At 49.9% G+C, this 17908-nt stretch overlaps 1 protein-coding gene across 9 annotated transcripts in view; it reads right to left on the bottom strand.

Annotated features, from left to right (window-relative positions):
- Trpm2 (transient receptor potential cation channel subfamily M member 2) overlaps positions 1-17311 on the bottom strand; it is a 57154-nt gene extending 39843 nt beyond the window's left edge. Inside the window, exons 1-7 of one of the 9 annotated variants that reach the window (XM_052164235.1) lie at positions 16899-17311; positions 12884-13169; positions 11992-12080; positions 6362-6530; positions 3890-4070; positions 2135-2301; positions 55-235 (exon numbers count right to left, since the gene is read on the bottom strand). In XM_052164235.1, coding sequence (XP_052020195.1) covers positions 55-235; positions 2135-2301; positions 3890-4070; positions 6362-6530; positions 11992-12080; positions 12884-13045 — 949 coding nt within the window. In that variant the 5' untranslated portion in view covers positions 13046-13169; positions 16899-17311. Of the gene's footprint in view, positions 1-54; positions 236-2134; positions 2302-3889; positions 4071-6361; positions 6531-11991; positions 12081-12883; positions 13170-13387; positions 13794-16826 lie in introns of those variants that run through there. The other 8 variants (XM_052164233.1, XM_052164227.1, XM_052164231.1 and 5 more) reach the window with 8 other exon arrangements.
- Between the last annotated feature and the right edge of the window lie 597 nt (positions 17312-17908).

Below are 17908 nucleotides of genomic sequence, written 5' to 3'. Positions count from 1 at the left end.
GAACCAACCTCTCTTCTCTCTGCCCCGGGTTCCCTCAGGAGCGTGCACACTTACCCCCCCTTTCCTTCGTTTGCTCTGAGATGAACTTCTCCAGATTAGTCCTCAGAGGAATCTCCACACCGTACTGCCCGTGGGTCCCGTCATCCACCAGGATGAAGTGGGAGTGGTTGCTGTCTAGGCAGGTCAGGTTCCCTTGGCCTTCCTCATCCAGCGTGTACTCAGCGGGGAAGCCTCCCTGTGGATGACCAGGGGAGTCTCACATGCATTGTTCAAAAAAAAAAAAATTAAAAAAAAAAAATAGCCGGGCAGTGGTGGCGCACGCCTGTAATCCCAGCACTCTGGGAGGCAGAGGCAGGCAGATTTTTGAGTTGGAGGCCAACTTGGTCTACAGAGTGAGTTCCAGGACAGCCAAGGCTATACAGAGAAACCCTGTCTTGAAAAAACAAAAAACAAAAAAACAAAAAAAAGAAAGAAAGAAAAAGGAAAAAAAAGAAAAAGAAAAAAGGAAAAGCCATACCTATATTCTAAAAATGGGGTGTGGTGTGGGGAGTCTAATGACCTTCAAAGATATCAACCCCTAAAACCAAAAGTCAGCTTGTTCCCTTGTTCGGAGAAAGGGCCTTTGCAGCTATGATGTTAAGGATGTAAACATGAGAGGATTAACCAGGTTTGTCTGGATAGGGCTTCAGGACCTCCCAGAAGCACTAACAGTTGGAGAAACAGGAAGGGTCCCATCAGAGCCCCAGAATAGTATAACTTCATTTTTGTTGGAGTTGAGTGATACAGTGTCTGTGCTGTGTGGGAGAGTAACTTCTTTCTTTTTTAAGGATTTATTTATTATATGTGAGTACACTATAGCTGTCTTCAGACACCCCAGAAGAGGGCGTCAGATCTCATTATGGATGGTTGTGAGCCATCATGTGGTTGCTAGGACTTGAACTCGGGACCTTCGGAAAAGCACTCAGTGCTCTTAACCACTGAGCCATCTCTCCAGCGCCAGGAGAATAACTTCTAACTGTAGTTGCTTTGTGCACCAGGTTCGTGGTTCTGTCTTAGGGCACCCCAAAAAGGCTACTAACCTGGGAAATACTGCCAGACAAGACAGCTTCTCTGCTGTCCGCTGAGCAGGGAACGGCATAACAACCAAAAGGGTTCTTAACTCAGAACACCCCCAACCTCCTTTAGCCTCAGTCTTACACCAAAAAAAAAAAAAAAATGGGTGTGCAAAACAAAACAGTTGGATCCATCCTGCCCAGGGATGCACTCCATGATTCAGACACAAGAGAAAGACCAAGACTGTGTCCCTTAGAGCAACTATGTCTGACAAAGGGCCACTGAGCCAGAGGGACTGCACACTGGGCCAGGCACACTGTTGTTAGCAGTGACAAAAGACTCCCTAGTCACAGACCATGATGTCCCCAGACTTCCATGGCTGTGAATGAAATGTCCATGCCCTCATTAGGACAGATCCAATGTGTCTTTAGAAATTCTGGCTTAGTGAACCAAGCTACCCAACTGAAGTCTCCATTTTTTTTCTTTTAGATTTATTTATTTTATTTATATGAGTACACTGTCGCTCTCTTCAGACACACCAGAAGAGGGCATCAGACCCCATGTGGTTGCTGGGATTGGAACTCAGGACCTCTGGAAGATCAGTCAGTGCTCTTAACTGCTGAGCCATCTCTCCAGCCCCAAAGTCTCCATTCTTGAGCGGCTGTTAAGCCGTGCTTGAGGTGTAGTGTTAAAGGGCAGCCCAGCTTGCTGCTGACTGCCAGAAACCGCTGCCCTGTGGAACTCCAGGCTGGAGGCCTCTGAGCATAAAGGTTCAAAGCTAAAAGCTCAGGCTTTGTGGTTAGATAGCCTGGCTGAATCCGACCCCAGTGCTGGCTGGCTGTGTGGTCCTGGTCAGTCACTCCCTGCTGAAACCCCATTTCCCATCAAAGCATGACACCCCCTTGTAGTAATAACCAGCATGTGGATACCTCCTGTACAGTCATTCCGTGGTAGCTGCCTGCCCTGCCCACTGTGCCCTTCCCTTGCCCAACACTCATGCTGGCGCCCAACGTGCTCCCTGCACTCCTCTCCCTCTGCCCCCAGCCTTCCTCCTCTGACCCAGGAATGGCTGGCTACTCACCATGGGATGGATCAGTCCCTCGCGGTTGTGGATGGTGCCCCACGTGGCTACACCAATGGTGATGACTTCGCCTTCTTTGCAGCTACTGCTCAGGCTGAAGTCCCGTACCGCCTCGCCCACCTGCTTCATCACGCCCGTGTGGGACCCTCCAGTGATGATCCAGGCCCCTGGGGAGGGAGAGTCAGGCCGTGCCTCTAAGTTCCAATGTGTGCCCTATCATGCTAATACCGGCACCCAGAATCCCACTGGACTTCTGACGGGGGACCTCATCCTCAGACGCTCAAGTACATTGGCAGCTATATCTCTAAAGCAGCATTAAGGAGGAGACACTATACTGTGATAGTATCTTCCTGATGCCTTTCTGAGACCTGAGTGCCCCACATTTCAAAGATGGTGGTGGGAAAGAACCAGAAACCAAGACCCCCATCTTCTCTCTCCAAGTCTCTCCTGCCCCGCCGTCTTCTCCGTCCCCGGCTGAGGAGCATACAGGGTCTGAGTCTCCCGTTCTGCAGCGGTCCACCTTCCTTTCAGAGTTTGAGACCCAGAGAGTGGTGGGTGATGACCATGTCCCCCACCCCCCAGTCCTACTCCCCGCAGATGTCAATCTTCCCCCAGAGCTACCTGAGCCAAGTACACACGGTACATAAGTCAAGACCAGTCCGCTATTGGTTAGGTGCTCAGCTCAGTACACAGTGCTGGACAGACCTCTAAGATCAGAGCCTTGATGTGGACATTAGATCAAATCTGGGGTCTGGAGAGATAGCTCAGTAGTAAAGAGTACTGGATGCTCTTCCAGAGAACCTAAGTTCTGTTCCTAGCACCCGTATTAAGAGGCTCACAACCGGGGCTCAAGAGATGGCTCAGCAGTTAAGAGCACTGACTGCTCTTCCAGAGGTCCTGAGTTCAAATCCCAGCAACCACATGGTGGCTCACGACCATCTGTAATGATATCTGATGGCCCTCTTCTGGTGTGTCTGAAGACAGCTACAGTGTACTTACATATAATAAATAAATAAACCTTTGAAGAAGGAGAAGGAGAAGAAGGAGAAGAAGAAGAAGCCCACAATCACCTATAACTTCAGCTCCAAGGGGATCTAATGTCCCCTTCTGCCCTCCACAGGCATATGAACATGTGTAGCATTCACACGCATGCACACATGCACCCATATGCACATAAGTGCACATGCATGTACACACATAGGTACTAAGTAAAAATAAATATTTTTTTTTAAAAAAAGCCAGGTGATGGTGGTGCATGCCTGTAATACCAGCACTCTGGGAGGCAGAGGCAGGCAGATTTCTGAGTTTGAGGCCAGCCTGGTCTACAGAGCGAGTTCCAGGACAGCCAGGGCTATACAGAGAAACCCTGTCTCGGAAAAAAAACAAATCCAAAAAACAAACAAACAAAAAAATTTATCACAGCTGGGCAGTGGTGGTGCATGCCTTTAATCCCAGCACTTGGGAGGTAGAGGTAGGTGACTTTCTAAGTTCAAGGCCAGCCTGGTCTACAGCGTGAGTTCCAGGACAGCCAGGTGTACACAGAGAAACCCTGTCTCAAAACACACACACACACACACACACACACACATTAGCATGAAGGAAGTGCTGTCTGCAAATGAGAGACCCAGGAGATCTAGGTCAGGCTGGGATGTGCCCTCAGCTACCCCCAAGTGTCTCCAGACCCCATAACCCTGGTCCCCAGAGATCCCCTTCCTCCCACCTTGCACTCACAGCCTGGGTGGCCCCAGCACTCACCCGTGGTTTGAGCCACCTTGACCAGGCCTCTCCTGAAGATGCTCTTCAACCTCAGCTTCATGTTGAAGTTCTTGGCCCCACCAGTCACAGAGATGAGGAGGTTGGGGACATCCAGGCCCCAGTGCTGGGTCATGAGCTGGTAGATGACATTGGAGGGCGTGTCCTGGGAGACCCGGACATACTGCAGGGGAATAGTAAACTGGTGAGGGCACTTTGTAGGTGACGCTGCAAAGAAACCTAATGAGGCACAAGGACACCCTGCAAGGGACAGCGAGGGCATCTTGCCGGGCAAGGGGATTGAGGAGGAGACCGAAAGGAAACCCTGCAGGGGATGGTGAGGAGTCCCAGAAAGAAGGGTTGTACCCTTCTCTCTCAACACCATGTGGCCACCTGTGCCCTCTGCTCAGCCTGGAGAACCTTGAGTTCACACCCAGGAAGAAAAGTAGCCACAGTGTCTAGACAAGATGCAGAATTGTAACAAGAAAGAGAAGAAGGTGAGGCCCAGAGGGGAGATTCCAGTACAAAGGGGCCTCCCTAGGTAAAGCCAGACCATTCTTTACAAAACCCCTAGGTCCAGCTCCCCCCAACCCCACGGAGGTTCTTTTTCCTCATCCTTTCTGCTTGGGGAGCACCTCAGACTGTCCTCCCTTCCTTGTCACCCCAGCACTGACTCCTCCATGTGGTGTGGCCCCCACCTCATTTACTTCCTGCTCCCAGGACTGGCTGAACTGCGCTGGCCCCTGAACTGTCACTGGGGTTCGAGTTTGGGTCCTTTGGGGCACACATTTTCTGCCCCCCAGGGTGGGGTGGGGGAGGTAAGAGGAGGGGGAGGGGGACAGAGTTCACCATGGCTGGGGTGTTCTGGAGTGGCAATTTCCTGGCTTCACACTCCAGAACACCCTAGCCATGGTGAACTCTGTCCCCCTCCCCCTCCTCTTACCTCTTCCTCCCTCCCCCCTCCCTCTCCCCTCTGTTCTCTCCTCCCTCCCCCTTCCCTCTCCCCTTTCCTCCTCCTCCCTCCCCCTTCCCCATCCCCTAAGCCTTCTCCTTCCCCCTTCCCTCCCCCTTCCCCACCCCCTAAACCCCTTCCCTCTCCCCTTCCATCCTCCTTTCCCATCCCCTAAGCTCCCTCCTTTCCCCCCTCCCCTCTCCCTCTGCCTCCTTCTCCTCCCCCTCCCCTCTCTCCCTCCTTATCCCTCTATTATTTTCCCTCTCCCCCTCCCCTCTCTTCTGTCCCCTCTGTGTATGTGTGTTTAGTATGTGCTGGGATGAAACCCACAGACCCTCTGTATGCCAGGCAAGCCCTGAAGCCCACATCCCATGGTGGACTATTCCATTCTGGTTAAATCGACTGTCTGAGGAGGTTCAGCTTGACTGACTAGGGTCCACCTGAAGGACCCCTGATGGTCAGGATGGTGGAGAACACAAAATCCAAAGGGACATTAGGAGTCCCAGAGCAAACAGGACAGAGCATACAACAAAGAATGTAATGCAGACCACCCTCAAAGGGCTGAGCAGGTGTCCAGGACCAGCCTCCCATGGCCTTGCTCTTGGATCGTATTTTTGTATTAATTGACTCATTAATCAATTAATCTATTTATTAATTGATTGATTAAATTTATAAGTTAATTGATTAATTTATTAATCAATTAATTTATTATTTATTTATTTATTCATAAATGAATAGGCCATGAACTTTGGCTCATTCCCTGATGTGCTTGTAACTTACTTAACCCATTTAAACTATTCGATGTCTACCAGGTGGTTGGTCACTTCTCCTTCAGTCCCAGCCCGGTTCTTCACATCTCCTCAGCTGGTTTATCTCTGTCTTCTTGGTCGTCTCCCGTAGTATCTCTCTCTTATCTCTTACTATTTCCCAGAATCCTCTATCTTTTTGCCCGTGTCCTACCTCAGCTCACTGGCCATCAGCTTTTTTATGGACAGCTGATGTTTATAAGAGATTCTCTCTATACCTTTTCCTGTACCTACCTGTATCAGCTCCTAGCCACAGTAGCCTTCCTGCAGCCCACATCCCATGGTGGACTTTTCCATTCTGGTTAAATCGACTGTCTGAGGAGATCCAGCACTCAGCCAGCTGCAGTGCCTCCTGCCTCTGATCCTCCCACCGGGTTTCCTCTCCCCTCCCTTCCAGAGTCCTCACCCCCACCACACCTGTGCCAGGTCCTGGGTTCCTCTCCCCATCCCCACTGCCTTAGATCCAGAGTGAACCAACCCTTCAGAACTAACTCATACCTCCCTTAGGAAGCCTTACACTCTCCCCTCTGCTCAGGAGCCTCTTGTTTGCCTGAGCAGTGCCCACCACCCCATGCCATTGCTGCGTGTACAGTGGACTCTGTGCCCCTAGACTCCTAACAGCTCCTCATTCTCCCTCCTCCACCCTCCCCACACCAGGAAACCTGTTACAGTGTCCCAGAGGCCAAAGCCGTGAAGGGTGAGGGTGACTGAACCTACCTTCCCCACTTTCTGGCTCAGGCCTGTGAAAACGATGTCACCAAAGGCATCTGTGGGCATCTCCTGGACGTGCTTCTTTGGGTCCCACTCCTTGCCCTGGAAGGTGTGAGGCTTCACGGCCACCTCCAAGTGCTGCTCATGGGTGTAACCACAGGCACACACCACCTTCCTGTGAAGATACCAAAGATTGTCATGGGGATGAAATATCTCTGATGCTCTCTCTACAGGGAGGTCAGAGGAACCAGAGGAGAGCCAGGACATTCATCTCACCCAGCAGTGACAAGGCACCCCTCCAGGGTGTCAAGGGGGCCATGTGGGCAGTGGGTATGAGGCACCATTGTCTTCCCAGCCAGATGACATCATCAAGGAACCAAATACGGATATCCAGTGAGGTTAAAGAAGACACTAGGTTTGGACTTTGAACTTTTCCTGCATGGCAATGATGAGGCTCCCTCCCTCCCTCCCTCAGACAGGGTTTAGGACCAGCAAAAACTCAAAGCTAGAAAAATCATCAATCACATTGAACAAGCCAGCTAGGACAGCCACCCATGCCAGGATAGCACAGGTGCGGGAGTCATTTGATAAGGACTTTAACGCACCCAGGTTAAAAAATGCTTCTATGCCGGGCAGTGGTGGCGCACACCTTTAATCCCAGCACTTGGGAGGCAGAGGCAGTTGGATTTCTGAGTTCGAGGCCAGCCTGGTCTACAGCCAGGTAGACCAGGTGAGTTCCAAGACAGCCAGGGCTACACAGAGAAACACTGTCTGGGGGGGGGGGGGGGGGAGAAAGAAAGAAAGAGTCTGAATGATCGACAAACAATGTAAGCCCAGAGGGAGGGACATATGCGAAAAATAACTTTCAAACTTCCAAAACTAAAGAAGAGAAAAAACTTGACATCAGAGAGACAGATATGGCACCTGCTGATTTCTCTCCTCTGCATGTATGTATGTATGTCTGGTGTCCAAATAGGCCAGAAAAAGGTATCTGAGTCCCTGGAACTGGAGCTAGAAACAGAGATGAGCCACCATATGGGTCCTAGGAATTGAATCCCAGTACTTTGTTTTTCAGGGGTATTTATTTATGTATATGAGCACTCTATTTACATGTATGCCAGCATGACAGAAGAGAACATCAGACAGAAGAGGGAACCAGATCTTATTATAGATGGTTGTGAGCCATCACATGGTTGCTGGGAATTGAACTCTGAATGAGCAGCCCAAATCTTGGTCCTTTGAAAACAACTGGTGCTCGAAACTGCTAAGCCATCGCTACAGCCCAATAGAGATCTACCTGCCTCTGTTTTCCAAGTGCGGAATTAAAGGTGTGTGCCATTACAGCTGGCTTACAAACAACATACTTCTTATCAGAAGCCAGGGAAACCATAAGGAGATTCAGTATTGAAAGATTTAAAACTATGACCCGGAATTCTATACCCAGCAAAACTATCCTTCAAGAATGAAGATGTCAAGGAATGTTTTTAGCTGAACTACCATTTAGGAGACTTATCAACAGATGAACAACTCCAAAGAATGGCTAAAGCGGGTGAGGGGGGTGGGGATGTAGCTCAGTTGGCAGGGTGCTTCCTAGCATGCTCAAAATGCCTTGAGTCTCTAGCACTGCATGAACCAGGCATGATAGTATCCCCCCCCCCCACCTTGTGACCAAAGTATTCAGGATCTAGAGGCAGAAGCATCTTAAATTCAAGGTCACCCTCAGCTACATAGGGAGTTCAGGACCAATCTTGGCTACATGAGACCCTGTTTAAAACAAAAATATATGTCTAATCAAAAGTGAAAGCACAAATGAAGACACTGTGAATACCAGGAGGAAGCAGTAGAAACAGTAATATGAGTCAGTACCAATCATTTCTCTTGAGTTTTTAAAACTGTGTTTGATGGTTGAATGGATCAATTATGATGGTGTTCTCAACAATTGTAAGGAGTGGTAGAAGGAGGTATTTCTACACTCTACTGTAACTCTCAGCATGTCAACACTCCTAGATGATGACACACTTTGTTATGCAACTTTAATAACCACAGCAGCCACAACGAAGCTAAACTGAAACAGAAAGAAAATGGAAAACAGATACAAAATGGCAGACTTAAGCTGCAATGCAGCAACAATTATATTAAACGTAAATGATCTAAATATACCCATTAAAAAGTAGAGCCTAAGCCGGGCTGTGGTGGCGCTCACCTTTAATTCCAGCACTTGGGAGGCAGAGGCAGGTGGATTTCTGAGTTGGAGCCTGGTCTACAGAGTGAGTTCCAGGACAGCCAGGACTATACAGAGAAACCCTGTCTCAAAAAACAAAACAAAACAAACAAACAAACAAACAAAAAGTAGAGCCTATACTAGGTGTATGTCTTTAGTCCCAGCACTGGGAAGCCAGAGGCAGGAAGATCTGTGAATCTGAGGGAGAGAGAGAAAGGGAGAGAAGAGGAAGAGGGGAAGGGGGAGGGGAGGGGGAGGGAGAGAGAGAAGGAAAGGGAGAGGAGGGAAGGGGAGCAGGAGGAGAAGGAGAGAGAGAGAGAGAGAAGAGGGAAGAGACTGACAGATGGGATTTTAAAAACAAAACAAAAACAAGGACCTAGTCTTTATTTACAAAGTATCACCTCAAATATATACAATTAGAGAATTGCTTAACAGTAAAAAGAGTCAATGAGTCTCAAGGGCTACCTGTCAAAGGGCACAGGCCTCCACTGTGTGTGACAACACAGACCCAGAGGCAGATGACTCCATTCATATAGCATTCTCCAAAGGACAAATTTATAGACGTTTTATGTGAAGAATGGATTACTAGTTGCTAGAGGGTGAGAAAGGGTGAAGGTGTTTGTGTGTGTGTATGAGTCTGTGACCAGACCACAAGGGGGGAAGGGGGAAGTACAAGGCCATCTCTGTGAGAACAAAGCTGTGTGCATCCCGTGCGAGTGGTCGCACATGCTACGTGGGTGGTGAAAGGACTCAAGCCAAGTGCACTCTGACTGAGACTGACCTCTCATTGTTGACACAGCACCACAGTTACACAGAGCAGAGAGCTTCCTGTTCTGGGCCAGGATGGAGACCATCGCGGGATGTGAAAACTCATTTTACCAAAGACAAGAGAGAAAGGAGGCAGCTTGGCATTACCTGGTGGGATCCTTGGCACCATTAGGCCAAGAGACAACACCCAGGGATAGCTCAGGGGTATGGTATATCGCTGCCTTCACCCAATGCCAGCCACAAAGTGACTGGTGCTCCACTTAAGTGTTCCTTAAGAAAACCCTTGCAAGCCAAGCCAGCGATAGTGGCATACACCTTTGGGTCTAGTGTATTTTTCCTTTCTTTACTTTTTTTTTTTTTTTTTTTTTTTTTTTTTTTTTTTTTGGTTTTTTGAGACAGGGTTTCTCTGCGTAGCCCTGGCTGTCCTGGAACTCACTCTATAGACCAAGCTGGCCTTGAACTCAGAAATCTACCTGCCTCTGCCTCCCAGAGTGCTGGGATCACAGGCATGCGCCACCACTGCCTGGTGTATTTTTCCTTTAAATCTGTAATTTTTCCAAATTAAAACACATACAATATTGAACACGTACAATAGAAGCCCAGTACAAAAAGAAGAGGTAAGCACAATATACTGAGCCTTACAAAAGATGGGCTACAGCTGAGGCAAAAACCAGATGGAGTCTGGAACCCAGACAAGCAGGAGAAGATTGGCTGCCCTGAAACTTGCTCTGTAGACCAAGATGGCCTCAAACTCAGAGATCCACCTCCCTCTGCCTCCCGACTCCTGGGATCAAAGATGCCACCACCGCTGGCTTGGCTTGCAGGGATATTTATTTATTTATTTATTTATTTATTTTAAATTCATGTATGTGGGTGCACTGTCGCTGTCTTCAGACATGCCAGAAGAGGGCATCATGTCCCTCGTTACATTACAGATGGTTGTGAGCCACCATGTGGCTGCTGGGATTTGAACTCAGGACCTTCAGAAGAACACTCAGTGCTCTTAACTGCTGAGCCATCTCTCCAGCCCTGGCTTGTAGGCATCTTAAGGAACACTTGTGTGGTCTCATTTTGTGGCTGGCATTAGTTGAAGTGAGGAACATACCCCTGAGATAAGGCCTGGGTGTTGTATCTTGGCCAAATGATGCCAGCGATCCCATCAGGCAGGACCAAGCTGTCTCTTTTCTCTCTTGTCTTTGGTAAAATGAACTTTCGTAACCCATGTCTCCATCCTGGCACAGTGCAGGAAGCTGTGCTGTGACCGATAACCCAGAATTTAAAGAATCAGACAATCTTGCCCATTAAGGCATAAGAGGAATAACATAGTGAGAGGAAGGGAGAGCTCTTGGGAGATGCCCAATGCTTCAGAGTCACCAGTTCTACCTCAGGGATCCCTGTGTTAGAGCAGTGTCTAAGGGTACTGCATTCCTAGGGACAGGGAAGGGACCTCCATTTGCTCCATAGTCCCTCTGACTGCCCATTGGGCAGTCCCACCCAGGGAACAGAAATAACCAACTGCTTAGAGTGATCACTAATGCTTCTAGTCTGGTCTTAGAGACCATATTTTCACTGTGGGCCAAGTAAAAGATGCTGTGATTATAAATGATAAAGAGGTATCAATATATGTTCTATGGGGGTGTGGTGAGGTGGGGGGAAGGTGGTTCCTCAGTGGGCCCATGACGAGGCATCCCTTCCCCCTGAGGGACCAGCCACGAAATGGCATAGCATAGAACAGAGTTTATTTGGGGTGTGGGGGAGGGGAGTTAAGAGAGTAGTAGAGGGGGGTGGGTGGGAGAACAGAGGGAGGGAAGGGGGCTTATGCGACTTTTGGGGAGTGGGGAACCAGAAAAGGGGAAATCATTTGAAATGTAAATAAAAAATATATCGAATAAAATTTAAAAAAAAAAAAGAAAAAAAAAAGAGAGAGTAATAGAGGCAGAGAAAGGCAGAGAGGAGAGAGGAGAGAAGTAGAGGCCAGCCATGACCATGTGGAGAGAGGGGGGAAGGGAAGAGGAAGGGAAGAGCCCAAGAGGGCAAAAGAGAATAAGAGAGCAGGAGAGCCAAGAGGCAAGAGAGCGGGGAGGGGCCAAGCAGCCCCTCTTACAGCGGGCCAGGCCTGCCTGGCTGTTGCCAGGTAACTGTGGGGGTGGAGACCAGAGTGCCATCTAAGGGAGAAAGGACTGCTCAGAGACCTTGCAGCAGCAGGACATGGATTTTAAGGACATTGATCTGGGGACTTCCCCGAAGTCCCTACAGTTCCTGGATCCCTGATCCTTTGGAAATCGAGAAGTTCTAAAGACAGGTAATGGAGCCCCACCCCACCAGGTTTGATCTAAACATCGATGCTACTTGGTCACAGCAAGACTCTGGACAGGTCCCTGGACGGGTCATCTAGCCCTCTGCCCTACGCTGACCTATCTGCAAAGTGCATTCCATGCCCCGGGCATGAAAGAGATGGCCTGAATATGCTCCCCAAGTGTCTCCTGAGATGAGATGGGCAGACCTGGGGATTCTCAGTCTGGCATGGACACCGGATGCTCTTTTCCTGGCCCTGGCTGAGGGAGTGTGAACAGGTCTCCTCAACCATTCAGACTGTGCCAGGAGAGATGGAACAGAGACCTTCCTTAATCAGAGCCACGCCACTTACCCCGCATCCGAGAGTTTGGAACTTTCCACGAAATACACACACTCCTTCTTCTTGATGTTCTCGGGGATCCATGAGCTGAGGTTTTCCTGCTGGGAGTTTAAAGGAACATGTTGACGTGAACCCATCTACCCCAGTCTCCCTTAGACATCTCTCTGCTCCCTAGCCTTCTGCCACTGAGGCACCCAAAGCTACCTCAAAGCTTAAAAGCACCCTGTCTGCGGTGTGTACCCAGGAGACAAGGATGAGACATATGCAATCATTTTCTCTTGGGGATACTTCGTGCTCAGTGTGTTTCCTTGAGGACAGTGTGAAAGGAGCATCCGAGGTGAAAATCTGGTACCTGGCTTTGAAGACACCCTCCGGCCTTCCTGGCCACACACTCAAATGTACTTTCAACATGATCACTCTGAAGTGGCCTATTCATCCCATTTTGTCTCCACTCAGAAACTAGGACATAAGCCATCTGCCCCAGCAGCAGACCCCAAAGTCTAGGAACAAGACAAGAAAATCCACCCAAAGAACAGCCTGAAGATAGCCACATGAATGGGAAATATCTTATCTCAGAATAGACCATCGGTTCTGGGCAGCCCCTCCTGTGGTTAACCATTCCTGATGCAGGAATGCAGCCCATCTGGGGCATTGTTGTGGTTTTAGATTGCCTAACCCTAACAATAGAATAATAAAACCTTTACCTATCTTAAGCCTAAGTCACTTTGCTTCTGAGGCTGACCTGCACGTCTGAGTTGTTCTGAGGCTAGACGCTGCAGTCTCTGGCACCGGATGCTCCTTTCCTGGCCCTGGCTGACGCAGCATGAATGGATCACCCAACCAATGCTGAGCATTGGGCTGCCTCTGAGGCCCCAAATGCAGCAACTAGCCATCAGGAGCCTACCTTCTCACTGCTGAAGGGACACAGAAGCCTCCTGCTCTTGCAAAGGCTGCTATTGCTTCGTCGGAGATTGGGGACCATGCCCAGATCAGTGGCCCTCCGGGACTGCACCCCAAAGCCCTCCTCCTGCTCAGGGCCAGTTCTTCTCCGGTCCAAGGACTCCATTCGCCACCGCTCCAGATTCCCCTGAGGAGACAGACCTCTAGATGCCTTCCTGGAAGTCTCTTCTCATTTGTGAGGCTGGGGGCTTCTGAAAAGACCACCCCAAGAGAGAGGTCCTGAAATACATCTGAAAGAGGAAGATGAGGCTGTGGTTCTGAAGGGAGACGCCCACCCGTTTCCCCTCTGCAGTCTTCATCTATTTCCCCTTTGTCTAGACCATCTCTTCAAGCTTCCAGAGTTCTATCACTTGGCAGAGCCCTTGGACGGTCTACAAGCACACATGCATCTGAGGACCATCGGAGCCCGTTCCTAACGGGTGCAATCCCAGGTATCTCTGAAACTTACCAGTTCATAGGAATAAGAACCCAGACCAGTGAAGGGAGACCAGTTCCTGTGGCTGCCACATGCGCTGCACTTCTGTGTCTCGTGATTACAGAAATCAGTTAACCTCTTTCGTTTTACAAAAGGAAACAAAAGTCCCTGCTGACCCACAGAATAGGTTTCAGGGAGTCTCACAGTGCTGCATTCTGAGAAGCCAGCGGCTAAAGACAAACAGTCAGTCGTCTGGTGCAAACCCTTCCTCCCTGGCTCTGCCTTGAGGAGGCCGCAAAAAGAGCTGCCAGTTTTCCTCGGTTAACAACTAAGGAGAATGAGGAGGGTGTGGTAAACTAGCTGAAAGAGAAATCCAGGCAAAACCAAAGAAACCTCAGGCGCTTGAATTACCATCAGATCCTAAGGTTCAGAGTGTCAGAAGGAAACTCAATTCCAAAGCCAAAGCCTCCTGCAGCCTTAATGCATTACGGCTGCTGTCCATGGTTGCTAAAGTAACAGAATTTACCCCTGTCCTCTGTTCACTGATGGATAAATGGACAAACTATGATGAAGATGGGTGGGGACTTGCCTTTAATCCCAGCACTGGGCAGGCACAGGCAGGCCAATGTCTGAGTTCGAGACCAGCTAGGTCTACAATGAGAGTTCCAGGAGAGCCAGGGCTACAAACCCTGTCTTGAAAAACCCAAACAGGAGCCAGGCGGTGGTGGCACATGCCTGTAATTCCAGCACTCTGGGAAGCAGAGGCAGGCGAATTTCTGATTTCGAGGCCAGCCTGGTCTACAGAGTGATTTCCAGGACAGCCAGGGCTATACAGAGAAACCCTGTCTCAAAAAAACCAAATCCAAAAAACAAACAAAACAAAACAAAACAAAACAAAAAAAAAGAAGAAGAAAGAAAAAGAAATTAAGAAATTAAGAAAGAAAGAAAGAAAGAAAGAAAGAGAGAGAGAGAGAGAAAGAAAGAAAGAAAGAAAGAAAGAAAGAAAGAAAGAAAGAAAGAAAGAAAGAAAAGAAAGAAAAACCCAAACAGGGCTGGAGAGATGGCTCAGTGGTTAAGAGTACTGACTGCTCTTCCAGAGTCCTGAGTTCAAATCCTAGCAACCACATGATGGCTCACAACCATCTGTAATGAGATCTGATGCCCTCTTCTGATGTGTCTGAAGACCGCTACAGTGTACTTATATATAATAAATAAATAAATAAAGCCGGGCAGTGGTGGCACATGTCTTTAATCCCAGCACTTGGGAGGTAGAGGCAGCCGGATTTCTGAGTTCGAGGCCAGCCTGGTGTACAGAGTGAGTTCCAGGACAGCCAGGGCTATACAGAGAAACCCTGTCTTGAAAAACCAAAAACCATAAATAAATAAATAAATAAATAAATAAATAAATAAATAAATAAATCTTTAAAAAAGAAAAACACAAACAAACAAACAACAACAAATCCCAAGGAAACCAAAGGTTTTCATTTCTACAGGGCTTCCCTGGGCCTGAGATGTACCCCCAACACTGTCATCTGATAACAGTCGCTCCTCACCCCACTGCTCCAACAGGCAAACAGGAGAGCTCCCAAGGGGCAAAAAACAAGCACACGCCTCAGTCCCTCCCTCCTCTGAGCATCACTTCTCTGACACCAGTTCTGAAATCTGTTCCTCTGCCGAGTCGCTGATCAGCCCTCCTCCCTGATCTCTCCAGGACTCTTGGAGCTAAGCTGTGGCTCCAGATGTTGGCTTCAGGGAGATGCTCTGGCCCCTCGATCTGTCATTCTCTCCCCAGGCCTAACCCCAGGGCTGTGAGAATAAATACTGGGCCAGCCCCTTTGGAAGCTGCGAGAGTCCAGGACATAGCCTGTTCCTGTGAAACTCTTCAGAGCCTTGTTTTGTCACTCGGTAGCCTCCCATCTACAGAGAAACAAAGAAGCCCTGTTGACAACAGAAGAGAAGGAGCTAATACAGCAGCCAGTGTGGAGAGACCGAGACTATAGGCAGCTACTGAGATAGCCTGCCCTCCAGATGCTAGGCATGTGTACACAGTAGGAGTGTCTGACGGCTTTGCCTGTCCTAAGGACTCCAGGGCACTTGAATCCGGATTCACATTCAGACAGCTCCTGTCTCAAAACAGTCACCGGGTCTCTGCAGATGTCCTGGAAACCCAGCTGCAAACAGCCCTGAGATGCCCACCCACCTGAATCCACCACTGCCCTTAGGCCCACCCTGTGTCCTTGGCTCAACCTCGTTCTCTCTCCATCCTCTGCCCAAAAGGAGTAAAAGGCTATAGATGGAGTCAGGAAGACTGACAATGCCCTCAGTGGGGTTCCCCAGTCACTGACACCTGCACGGAAGCTTTGCCCACACTAGCTTACAGCTAAAACATCTGCACAAGTGGTTGACATGGGTGTGTGTGTGTGTGTGTCCAGGGTACTCCAAAGGGAAAAGAATGAATGGACAGACAGACAAGAGGACTTGGCAGAGACAACATGGCATCTATAAATGTCAGATCTACCTGTAGAAGACGGCAGGCTGGAACAGAGCAGGACTCCCATGCGAGATGAGCCTCCAAACCTGAACTCTATACACACACACACTGGTAGAGACAGGAAAGGGCTCAGATGTAGGAGAGAGAGAGTGGCACACCCTCCACTACAGCCTTGGGCAATTGAGTCCAGCCCTGCTGAGATAGCCCTGTTAGAAATAGATGGATAGCCAAATCCGATTGGGCACTGGGCACATCTTCCAAATAACCATTCATGCTCAAGACCCCTGGACCCAGGGTGTTTCTGGCCATCACACCCACCCCAGCACACAAAAGTACCAGAAAACATAAGGGGCTTTATTGGGAGAGAGGGCTTAGGAGCCCTGGCTGGTGGCTGGGACATGTGACACTTTTTTTACCTCACTCACTGAAAACTCTGTGGCTCTCAGGCTTGCAGAGTTCCCAGGCATCCTGGACACACTGGTCTGGAAAACAGCTCAGATATTGTAAACAGCTAAACCCAGGAAAGGGCACAGAAGCTAATGCCCCCAGTTCCCTGTAAGGGTCCAGAGCAAAAGCGGGAGCTGGGGGCTATAGCGCACGGGCACAGAGCACACTAGCTGACATTGAGCCTGTGCTCTATACCAGCTCCAGAGCCTGTACCTGGGTGCAGCGCAAACGCTGCAGCCCCTCAACACCCCCAACTTACGCCTCTACCCCAGGGCACACCCTCCCCCGACTCAGGCTGAAATCTCTGCACCAGAGAGCAGTCAGCATTCCAGATCATGCCTGCACCCAGGTCGGACGGAGACAATCTTTACACTTCTGTCACACTCAAAGGACACTGCAACCCGCGCCCTTGCATCTCGCACTTCGCACTCCCCTCCCCGCCTGAGCCCCTGCAACCAGCATTCCCATCCCCCAACTGAACCCCCATTTCCTCTCCAGATACTGGGTCAGCGCCCCTTTACCAGCCCCGGGTACCTGCTTAGAGGCCGCGCACCCCAGCGTCACACGCGCAGCTGCGCCTGACAGCCGCCCTCACCCGCAGCTCACCGCTAGGCGCAGCCCGAATGGTCCGCCCCGCACTCTGCGTCACTCACCCTGATGGCGTGGCAGCCGCAACTAAGAACGTGGAGCCAAGCATGTGCTGGGCCTCCTGAGATGCTCCACCTGCGGGTCAGCCTCCTCAAGACGCCTAGAAAGGCCCTTGCAGTCCCGGGGATCCGAGCCTCAACAAAGTGTAGGAAGAGATTTGTATATGCCTTGTCTACAAGCCCTGAACCAGGAAGGAGGCCGCCTGGGATAGAGAGCCAGGGCGCCCCTGTTGGAACCGGTACACTCCTGAAGATTGGGGCAACCTCCGGGTCCCTCCAAATGTGTCACACAAGAGGGGACAGAAAGAACCGGAAGGATCGATCCAAAATTGAGCCTGCAACAGGGTTACAGGGTTCCAAAGATGCTCACCCTACCTTCCCCACTCCACCCCTCCACCCACATCCATCAGGGTAACAGGAAGTTACTCTGAATGTGTTATGCCCTGCTGCTGACAGTGATAAAGGCTGTATTGACTCCTAGGATGATGGCTGAGACTTCCTTCATCCCCAAATCACACTCTTTCCTCTCCATTCCCAACACCAGTAGGCAATGCCCTGCAGAATCCCTGAGCCATTGGCTTCCGTGCCAGGAATGTGGAGAGGTCTATGACCTCTGATGTAGATCGTAGGGGATCTGCCCAGGAAGGCATGCCTGGCATCAGCTCCCTCCCTCATTTCCTTCCCAGGATACTCGTCCTCCGTGCAGACCCTGATTCAGCATGCACTATTGAAGTTCCTCCTACAGCTGCCCTGTGGCTTCCCTGCTGCAGATGAAGCGACCAGCCTGCTGATTCTCCCCTTGCCTGACATTTCGCCACCCAGCTACCCCAGACTGGATGGAGCCATGACAAAGACGCACTATTTGCAGGGACAGCACCCATATGAACTGTTGTTAAGAATAATGTCATAGGGGGAGGGGGATAAGGGTGTCTCTCCTCCAGAACAGTGGCAAGGTCGGTCACAGGCCAG

Source organism: Apodemus sylvaticus, chromosome 19 (assembly GCF_947179515.1).
Source record: "Apodemus sylvaticus chromosome 19, mApoSyl1.1, whole genome shotgun sequence".
NCBI lineage: Eukaryota > Metazoa > Chordata > Mammalia > Rodentia > Muridae > Apodemus > Apodemus sylvaticus.
This window is presented reverse-complemented; position numbering and strand designations above follow the sequence as displayed.